At 42.9% G+C, this 11,272-nt stretch overlaps 1 protein-coding gene across 1 annotated transcript in view; it reads right to left on the bottom strand.

Annotated features, from left to right (window-relative positions):
* Window positions 1-985: 985 nt before the first annotated feature.
* The window catches only part of grin2aa (glutamate receptor, ionotropic, N-methyl D-aspartate 2A, a), a gene marked incomplete at both ends in the record, with an annotated part of 132,630 nt that continues 122,343 nt past the window's right edge, over window positions 986-11,272 (bottom strand). The window contains 4 exons of the mRNA XM_080044704.1: window positions 986-2,935; window positions 5,346-5,584; window positions 8,211-8,308; window positions 9,396-9,485. Of these exons, the coding sequence (XP_079900830.1) occupies window positions 986-2,935; window positions 5,346-5,584; window positions 8,211-8,308; window positions 9,396-9,485 (2,377 nt within the window). The remainder of the gene's footprint in view (window positions 2,936-5,345; window positions 5,585-8,210; window positions 8,309-9,395; window positions 9,486-11,272) is intronic.

The following is an 11,272-nucleotide window of genomic DNA, read 5'->3' as shown; positions in this document are numbered from 1 at the left end:
TGCAATTATTTTTCTATGTGCAGCGCCACAAATGAAATGCCCATCAACTGCCTCGGGTTTCGCCGCTCGTCTGTCCTTGTCTACCAGTCATTGTGTCAGTCTGTCATTTTATCTGTTGGTCTGTAAACATTTTTCATTGATAGCACCTACATTACTCTCTCCGCTCCTCATCACTATCGTGTCCCTTAGCGTCGCCTGAATACATAAGACCCAATTCTGACCAAGCAAACGGTACCTAACTGCCAAAAACTACTGGAGGCTCCAGAATTGGCCATTTAGCTGCTTATCTCTGTTCTGCCTTTCTCTCCTCTTGCAATGCCAGGTGTCTTGGTGGCCATATTTGTCAGAGTAACAAGCAGCAGACCGTTGGACTAGCTCACTGTGATGCCTCTGCCCTCCTGGGACGCCTCCATGTCTGGCTGCGACATCAAACGTGCCCATCTGTTCTCCCTGTCAGGCCCCTTCCCTGTGAACTAGTGAGCCCCGAGCTTGACAGAGGAGGTGGAAAGGAAAAAGAGGAGGAGAAGGAGGAGGGGTCAAAAGAGAGGTTATCTCCTCTGTCTCTCTCCCTCTATTTCCCTTCTGTTATAATTTCTCCCAACGGCCTTTTTACAGCTCTGCACCTGTAGGAATCTTCCGTTACTGTAACCAAGGCTATGTATGCCATGTCCTACCCATTTATAAACCTAGTGATTCCCCTCCCTTTTACATGAGGCTAACTTATGGCAGCGTGCCAGCCATGCAGCCAACTCATTGGTACATGGCAAAGAATGGACAAAAATTATGATATCATCTGCAAAGAGAGTTATAGTAGTAATACCGTCATACCCAGTCGGGCACAAGTTCTTTTGGATTACAATGTCAAAGAGAAGAAGAAAAAACGTAGCGTGGCTATGGCATCCCTCGATGGATAACATAGTTGATAAATTATAATTCAAACCCAGAGAGGAGTAAAGAAGAGAAAACACATTATATCTTATATCAACTAAACATCTGACTCCAGACTGGGGATTTTTTTATACACCCGTCTATTGCTGAACTGGGCTGAGTTTAGGACGCCACGTGGGGCTGGGTATGCACTAGTCTTAGTGGCTGAGTAAGGCATTGCATGCTCTTTATTGTACATGTCATTGGCTATCCGCCCATCCCGCGAGCAGTATGAAGTGGTGGATTTGACAGACGAGCGGAGATTGTTCGCATCATTGCGTGTTTTGATGGGGGCCGCTCCAAGAACCGACACGGGTGAGGCCACCGCCAGCTGTTTGTAAATATCAGAGGAGCTACGCCCATGGGCCAGTCTGCTGCTGGTGTCATCCCTCAGCGAGTGGCTGAGGAAAGGGTTATCCGAGCCATGGGACGGGTACAGGGACTTGCTCCTCTTGCTCTCCTCTAGGTTGTGGTTAAACATCATAGATTTGGACCCGGTTCCATACAGTCTGCCGGAGTTGGGACGCATGCCGAAGAGGTTCGCGTAGTGCGAGTCAGACGCAGAGTCCAGAAAGCGGTCCTTCTCCTTGAGGCTGACACTGCGCGCCGGTCGGCCAAGGTCTACATCCTTGGGCTTTTCTAGCATGATGTTGTCAAAGGAGTGCTGACGACTCAGCCTCAAGCGATTTCTCTTTTGGACATGCGGCCCATCCGTCTGTGGCCAATAAAGACCAAACATTTCGTCCGGTTCCTGCTCCTGTTCGTGGTGCATGGTGGGACTGACCAATGGGTCGGTGAGGAATTGGTCCTCGCTAATGTCATACAGGTTGGCTTGGTGGAGGCACGCTTCACAGCGATTGTACGGTGAGCGTGTGTTAGAAGCTGCGGGAGGTCCACTAGGGGTGTACGGCACACCTGGCGGGTAGCTAGCAGACACGTTAGACAAGCAAGAGCGGCAGTGTGTCTGTTTGTAGCGGTCAATGGATTCATGCGGGGAGAGGTTTTTCTCCTTTAGGTTGTAGTGTTTAGAGTAAGCTGGGTCTGGTAGAAGATCTGAATCTCCGTGATGCAAAGGTGAGGAGTTCAGATGAATAATAGGCTGCTCACACTTCCTATAGCTCTCACTGTGGTCAGTGTAGATCTCGGGATAATCCAAATCGTCAGCAGCAAGGCCGCGACTCTCACGGTAGTGAACAGGGTCTGAGTGCAGGCTCAGGTCTCGGTCTGATTCGATAGTGAAGATTTTCTCTCCTCCTCCTCTACCGGGTTGGCTGCCTACGCCGCTGACCTGCTTAGTCTTTAAGTAGGACAGCTCCACCTCACTGCAGTCCCTTGGGTATTTTGGTGCCACAGATCTTTTTTTTAAGTTGTCCTTGGGCTTCAGGTGCTTATTGTTTTCTGGGTCCTTGTAGGAGGCTGCCCTGCTAGAACAGTCGGAGATGTCAGAGTGGGCTGCGTCCTCGGGGAGGTAGCGCTGGGTCTTCATGGACATTCTCGGATCTGGCAGCAGCATGTCGGGCATGGGAGGGGGCCCAGGTGGCCCAGAACGAAGCGAGTCCACTGACTTTTTCCACAAGGTCCGGGGCGGCTTGGCATTGGTCTGCACTGCCTCAGCACTCACAGCCACTTCCACTGAGTTGGGATTGGCGTCATTCAAGGTCAGAGGATGCTGGGTTCCCTGGAAGATGTAGTTGTTGAGATGGTCTTTGTGACGGTTAGCGAGATAAGACTGCAGGTCACCAGTGTCCCCGTAGATCATATCTTTGGGAGCGTAGCTTCGGTTGTCAGCATAAATGAAGTTGCCCTTCTCTGCCATCATGTCCATGATCATGGGGCCAGCTGAGTGCATGAACTCACGTTTGGGTGAGTTCATACCGCTCAGGTTAGACATGTTGGTCATCTGTTTGGCTGACTTTATCAGCTTAAGCATTTTGTCCTGAGGGCTAAAGTCCATGTCTGTCTTCTTCTTCATGTCAATATGGACTCCGTGGATGCAACTCCAGATCCCCTGCATGGAGGGATGGATGAACATGTGCAATGGAGCAGGGATGAAAAAGGGGAAGTGAAAAATGAGGAAGGGTAAGGGAGGGAGAGAGAGATGAGTGGTAAAGGAAAATAGATCAAATGGAACGAGAGAATGAGAATCACAATGAGGGATTGAGAGAGAGATGGAGAGAGATCATCAGAATAATGATTAGTTATCTACTTTGGCTAAATATATTTGCGCTCTGTTTTATTGAAATGTATTAGATTTAGTCACAGTACATTGAACCAACAGTCTTTGATCACCATTAGCAACAACTTGAAACAGTTATAAATTAGGCATCCGTTCAATTTCTATAAGCCATACTTCAATTAACAAAGAAAATCCAACTGCACCCCCCCAGCAAAGATATAAATAGTTTTGTTTGAGATATGAATCTTCTTAACAACTATGTATGATTGATTTAAGAGGATGGCGCTGTAAAACCGAAACAATTATTGAGTGAGTACTTTAGTAAAAAGGTTTCTGAATTAATCATAAACTTAAATCAGCAAAACAGCAAAACACATGCGAAGAATATTGCTTAAAATACATATATCCGACCAGGTTAAATACAGATTCTACCCCCAGCACAAACCCCTGCTCAAAATTTCCTGAGTCAACAATGACATGCAACTTTTAGAAACTGGTTACAATATCTCTCATAACTCTGTGCCCCAGGCCTCCACTCCAGGGGCGACACATTATTTGAGAAGAGACAACACTGATTAGGGGAAATTACCATAGGAGAACTGCCAGGAAGGTTGATAAAACGCTGCTTCTATTCTGATGAAGAGCCAAACAACAGCTGCTTATAAAATGCTTCAAGCAACGTCACACAGCTCTAATTGTAGGGTTCAAAAAACTGAAAGTGAATTATTTCCTGACTGAGACTGTCTTCTAGTTCACAAAGACATCCTTAAAAAGAATCAATCAAATCAAGTTGACACATTCGGAGTACTTCTTTGGTTGAGCACATATTTTGTGGAGCTTATCAACACAAAATAGGCCATTAAGGATGTCTCCAGCCCTAAATCAAACATGATTTTGCTTTCGAGATAACACACCATTTTGAAGACCCTCACTTTAGCTCCTCTAAAAGTTTTTCCCTCCTCACTATCCCCCCTCTTTTAACTTTGGAAACAGAGTCACATTCTGCTTTAAAAATAGTGCAGACACTGCAGTGCTTTAGGGATGTACATCCATATCTTCTGTTTCCACACACAGTGAGGGAGAATGCTGACCTTTTAACAGAATGAGAGAGAATGGATTGATTTTGCCCAGGGTTGCCGTGATGTCACCCCAAAAACAGGCTCCAATTAGGATCTATTTTAAAAAACATTTGGGGCTGCCTCGTGATCCCCCCTCCCTTTCTGTCTCCGTCCCAATCCTCCTTTGTGCAGCCCCTCCCTCCTTTTTCCTCGTTTCGCTCTGTGTCTGAGTTTAGCAGTTGCTCTCTTTCTCCGCATGTGTGTGTGTGTGTGTGTGTGTGTGTGTGTGTGCCTGTATGTGTGTGTGTGTGTGTGTGTATGTGTGTGTGTGTGTGTGTGTGTGTGTGTGTGTGTGTGTGTGTGTGCTTGCTCTGCTCTATTATTCCACTGATTGAAAATAGCACTAAGACAGGCCTGTCTGACCCTATAATGCTGCATTATCCCACACTATTGCTGCAGAGCTTGGTTGCACCTTATAGCCCTGAACACGACCACTGTTAACCCTGTCAGACCTCCCCAGGCGGCCCACGCGTTTACACAGAGACATGCTCACATGTGCCAACACGCAATGACCTGTTTCTGTGAGTTGACATTTGGGCCAAATTTAAGACTGTTGTTCCAAGGTATGTGTTAATAATTTAATGCTGTGTAAAGCCGTAGGAGGCTTCTGTTCCCCCCGAACCAAAACAGGCAAAGCATTGCTTGTATAACATCCCTACACACGCAAACATAGACCTCATATCACACACTTAAAAATTAGAAGACAGTAGCGTGGCATGAAAGAGAGAACACATTTTTACATTACAATGCCAATACGTGAAATATTGAAAATTGTTCATACTTCGATACTAACTATTATAATGTTTAGTTTCATTAGTTATATTAAGCTATTTATAGAAATAACTCAAATAAATGACTTGAATAACATCAATAAATCATTATTATTTTGTTATTATTATAAGCCTCTATATTCTTAGTATCGTAATTTCAAAGCCTGCATTTAGGCTAATTAGTCTCAGCACACTGTGAAACATGAGACAAAAAGGTATCTGAACTGAAGGGTACACACTTGTCTTTAAAAAGGGAACATCTCCTGCTACAAGCATCTGTACCCTTTTAGGGTTCAAACTGGTCCTTCTAATTTTGAGTGTGTACACAGAGCACTAAGGCGAACTGGTGCTTACCCGACTGATGGCGAAAAGCAGGCCGGGCGTGCTATTGCAGACCCCAGTGAAGCAGTATCTGAGCCTCCAGTAGAAGAGATGCTCCGAGACGAAGGTGATGAGGGAGAGCCCCATGGCCGTGGCCAGCATGTAGAAGACTCCCGCCATGTTGTCTATGTCCAGCTGACTGGACATCACCTCGTTCTTCTCATTGTGGCAAATTCCTGTCAGCCACTGGGCCTCCAGCTCCTCCATTTCACCTGAAAAGAAAAGAGAGAACAGAGAGAGACTCAAATCCTTTACCAGATAGGGCTTTGAAAAAGCCTCAAACCAATTAATTTTCTTACCATGATGCTACATTATATGAGAAATAAATATACATTTTGAGTTACAACTAAGGTTACTGTGCATTTACATGACAAGTTCCATTGAAAACTGCTTAGAAATCTTCTACTTGCATTGTAACTTTTAATTTGCCTTTAAATGATGATGAATATTGAACTTCTTGGATCGAAAATGTTGTGGTTGTACACTTTTCGACACATTTAGCTTAAAAAACATCAGTCAATCTATAAAGGTTTAAGCTTATACATTAATTGAATTGGGTGGTTTTAAGGGGGGATGGCGGCTATAAAATACATTTCTTTGGGTATCACCATCCACCAGGCGTCCAGTGCCTCCCATGTCACCTGATAGGGCAAAGAGATTGTTTCTTTAGTGTGAATGAAAGAAAAGGTAGACAGCCACAAAGTCCTTATCTTTTCTTATTCCTGTCTCTGTGTTTGCTTCCCCTCCCTCTCTCCCTCCCTCCCTCTCTGTGACATTTGGCGCGTGGCTAATCCAATCTATGTCATTCAGGGCTGGATAACTAAGGCTGCTAGTAACGAAAGACAAATATCATGGTGGTGGTCAGCTAGACAGCTAAATGTCTTGAGGGTGCAGACTCAATGAGACATCCTTTAGCCTTTGAGACGATTGAGAAGAATCCGTCTGCAATTCGATTTGCAAATACATTACCAGATGTAGCCGCGGCACATCTTTTTTTTAAATGTCATTACAACATGCTTTGAACGGGCAGCAAACAAGAATAAAGATACATGAGATATTTTAGGTATCAACGGGTCTCTTTTTTTAAATTAAGTGCATTGAAGGGGAAAAGCTTTTGGGGGAGATGTGGCTGTCTGCACTGTTGCTCTGGTACCAAGGAGAAATATTGCTGAAATTCAAATTTTGTTCTCTTTTCCGGCTCAAGCAATATCCTGCTGACCAGTCACTTGGAACGCAGCCAACACAAGTATCTTCAAGTCTCATCCACACTTTCAAAGCTTTGAAAATATGATTTAGTTTGAAGCATCTAGAACTGAAAAAAAATAAAACAAATGTAAGATGTGTGAGCACAGTGACACAACGTATTAAAATGATTTATTCATAGTTACATTCATTTTGTAGGCCAAACACAAAACCCATTCCAGTTCAGGACATCCATTTAATGTACGTTTCTTCAAGGTGTTTATCTGCACTTTGAAATAAGCTCTACCTAAAAAAATCAGTGGTTCCTGACCCAGACTGGTTGATATTTATCTCAGACAATTTACAATCTGTAAATGTTTTACTGTTCAATAATAGCATGAACATGAACCAACATTAACTGTTCACACTATTGCCAGACAGTTGCTGCATAAGTCACTATTGCCAAACAGGTGTTGTCTAATTCAACAGGATAGTACAGTAAAGTATTCTCATTATACTGTATGTATGTTTTGTCAAAATGTTAAGGTTTTTTTGTAACCCTAAAAAGAAATGACCCACAGATTTGCCAAACCATGTGTTAATTAATGTACCCTTATTGTAAAGTGTCAGGCTGTATCTACCTATCTATCAATATATATATATATATATATATATATATATATATATATATATATATATATATATATATATATATACTGTATATATCTATCTGTTTTTCCATTTGTTCTTCCATTCTTTTTTGAACATATCTTCACCCTGTCTGAGAAGAGCCACACATTCTCCACCCACATTGTGTCTATCTGATCAACTATCATCAGGCAAGACACAAAGTCAAAATCATCTATCTAGTCCCACACACATAACACACTTGATCACTTTGACCTGCTTTTGATTAGCAGATAGCCTGCAGCAACACAGGCATTGTGTTGTTGTAGGATTTCAAATAACCTCGGTTACAAGTTTGTTAGGCGGAAGAAACAAAGATGGAGTTACATTTTTGGATTGAGTGTGGGTCTGCACACTCCCCATTCCTGATAAGATTTGGTTAGAGAGGATTATTGTGACACCAATGTTCATTTAATCAACTTCAGTGCACTCAATGTGAGTGGCTGTGAACACTGGCATCAGCAAAATGCTTTCGGTGTAAAATGTAAATGAATGTGTCACTAAAAGCCCGAGCTGTCTTGCTTTCTCTCCGTTTTGCAATGGGGAAATTGTTTATGTAAGAACTTCTGAGGCAACTGTAATAAAGGAATGTGGTGATGCCGATAGAGTAATGCACACGCACACACGCACGCACACACACACACACACACACACACACACACACACACACACACACCCGATGTGGTGCTGCAGAGAGGAATACATTAGAATAACTTACACACTCTGCCCTCTGTTTAGAGCAGCCTTTTGTGTCCAGAATAACATCAAAGGACTATTTATACTTGCCTCCTTTCCCTTTGTGCTGTCAGCAGACAAGGCAGTAGAGGCATGTGTTTGTGTGTGTGCGAGAGGTGTGCTTGAATTACAATGCTGGCAAAAAGCAGTGTACAACCTTTTGGCTTCTTGGATATTGTCATGCACTTTTTTTTTAAATTGTACGTGAGAGCAGCGCGTGAATGTGTTTCTCACCATCTCCTATGATGGCCAGGATAGCCAGATCAACCTGTCGTTTCCAGTAAGAGCCTTTCTGTAGAGCAATGCCGTAACCGGTGGTGGCAAAGATGTACCTAAACACACACACACACAAACATACCCACATACACATATTTTAACCTTTAAACAAGTACTTTCACCTTTGTTCAGGTGGTGTCGCTTTGATTTAAACATATCTTAAAGGAGATTCCTACTGCATAATGATGCATGTTGAAGTCATGAAGTGGAAGTACAGGTCACAGACATACGATCAAATTCAGTAAAATAATTAGCAAAAACGTTTGTTTGGGGACAGAGACAAGCAATCCCAGTCTCTGGCCTTAAACGGGCTAGCTGTGCATTTTCAGATCTATCTTAAAACAATACCCAATGTTTATGTACACTCAAACACTGTTGGCCAATTTCATCATGTGTCCTATTCCATACACACTTCAAAAGCATTTTAATGCAAGAGCTGGAGGATAAAATCCACCAGCCAGAAGCCCTTTTGCATTGAAATAGCTTTAGAAATGGATCTCTTTGTATATGGATAGAAGGGAGAACTGACCAATAATGGTTTCAATGAACATAAAGGCATGTGAGTGTTGTTTAAAGTCAATATTCTGATCGTTATGTTCCTTATTGATCAACTGTTGGTGTGCAGTGACTGCTGCTTATTCTTTCTCAAACAATATCATTTAAATTCTATTCATAATTCAATATTTTAACATATATGAATTTGAATGTCAGTCAAACCTATGTGGTGTTACCACACATAAATAGCACTTTCACACCCGAAGACACTGGTCTTGGGACCAGTAAATTCCTTGAGTCTCCGCTGGTATTCAGGCAACAGGTCCACACCTGAACATGAAATAATTTGCAACATAACCACTCAAAAAGCAGATCTCATTTTTTTTCTTTTTTTTTTACTCTTTGTTTTTGGACGTATAAAAAAAAAAGACATAGTATGACATATTTAACTTTTCCTTTAAAACTTGTTGTGTGGTGACATTGTACTGTGCTGTATAAATATATATACACTTTTATTCACAAATATATATATGCTTTATGAACATAAACAAACAACTTATCACAATGGTGTGGGCCAAGGAATGGCAGAGGCAAATCATGAAGCGGAGAGACAATCCACATGTTAAGAAAGATTAAAGCTTTGGTTACCCGCTGCCAATGGTCACCAGCTTACATCCCTCATCTCTGCCGGCTGCATAGTTCAATACTGCAGCATCATAGATGAAGGCATCCAGTTTACTGCAAAGAGAGAGAGAGAGGGGAAAGAAGACCAAAGGAAAAAAAGACAAAGCGTGAGGGGTTTCAATTTCACCTTTTTAAAGAGACGGAGCGAGAAAGTGAACAGGAGCTGGGCTTATTTTTCCAGAATGTTTTGCTTGCCGATCAATTGTAAAGTGTTAAATCGTCTCCAATCAAGCATAACCAAACACACAGAGAGGACACAGGGGGGAGGGAGTGGCCGCGGCTCAATATGGCACGCTTCACTGGTCAGAGGACCTTGGAGAGACATGGACGACCTGTACAAACTTTACACAGACACAAACATTTACTCTCTATCTTTCTGTCTCTGTCCACACACACACACACACACACACACACACACACACACACACACACACACACACACACACACACACACACACACACACACACACACACACACACAAATAGGCGTAAACAGGTTGCGGAGTGGAACGTCCCAAACTAAAATATCCCAGACTCGGGCTGACATTTTCAATGTAACTGATGCCACCACTATCCGCTGCTCTGTAAGTCCCCTTACACACTCGCCTTTACGCACACACACACACACACACACACACACACACACACACACACACACACACACACACACACACACACACACACACACACACACACACACACACCTAAGCCCCCCCCCCCCCCTTACACACACACACACATTGAGCCCTGCTAATAGTGCAGTGACTGGCTGGCATTTACTGAATGTCAGACCCAGCCCTCTAACGGAGGCTCACAGCCGATAGTTCAGCTGTGTAATTAGCTTAACCCAGCACTGGCTCCGTTCACACGCATGCTGTCCTTTCAAACACGTAGGGAACCAGTTGGGATGTGTGTGTGTGTGTGTGTGTGTGTGTGTGTGTGTGTGTGTGTGTGTGTGTGTGTGTGTGTGTGTGTGTGTGTGTATGTTCAGCACGCTTGCCATTGTGTACATGCGGCTTTTCGCTCAAAGCTAGCCAGACGTAATGTGGCTGTAATGGCTTTGAGATAGATTTTACGCCATCCTGATCAAACACACCTTTATTTTTTTGGTGTTTAAGATATGGCAGCAGATATTTTCTCGCCATGTTCCATCTTTTCCCTAGACAATTTAATCTTCAATGCAGAAATATGACCATTCAGTGTGACTCCGAAATCTTGTTTTAGCCCACTGCAATGTGTCAGTTGAGCCACCAAACAAATGGAAAAAGCTTGAAATGAAACTGTAGCAGAAAAATATTATACTACTTACCCAGAATGACTTCCCAAATACACCTATTCATAATGTTAATGTCTTTGTATAACAGTATGTCCACATAGGAACTTCTAGCATGACCTAAAATGTTTAATATCACCATTTTAAACGCTGCACAACATTTAACAGTACGAGGTATACAATAGGTTTACATTTAAAAACACATGCAAGGCTGTGTTCACACTGAGCGCCGGGTCAAAAGATTCCAAGAGCCTCTGTTTGGTGATGCTAAAAGTTACGGGAGAAAAAAAAAACGAGATACAAACAGTTCAGGTTGGAAGTTCATGAGATAACCGGACTCTCTGCGTTAACACTATATAGTAACAGTAACACTTTACAATAAGGCTACATTAACTGTAAGACCACGCTTAATTAATGCCTTAGCAAACATTAACTAAGCCTTACCTGTTACGTTTAAACATAACTTATTCTACCCTTGTTGTAAAGCGCTACCGTAAGAACTCTTCTGATCCAAATCAATTGGAACTCCCCCGGTGCATAGTTTTTGGGTTCTTGTGGCTGTAACAGA

This window comes from Ammodytes marinus (assembly GCF_949987685.1).
Source record: "Ammodytes marinus genome assembly, chromosome: 16".
In the NCBI taxonomy this organism is placed as follows: domain Eukaryota; kingdom Metazoa; phylum Chordata; class Actinopteri; order Uranoscopiformes; family Ammodytidae; genus Ammodytes; species Ammodytes marinus.
The sequence above is the reverse complement of the archived record's forward strand: the minus strand, read 5'-3'. Positions and strand labels throughout refer to the sequence as shown.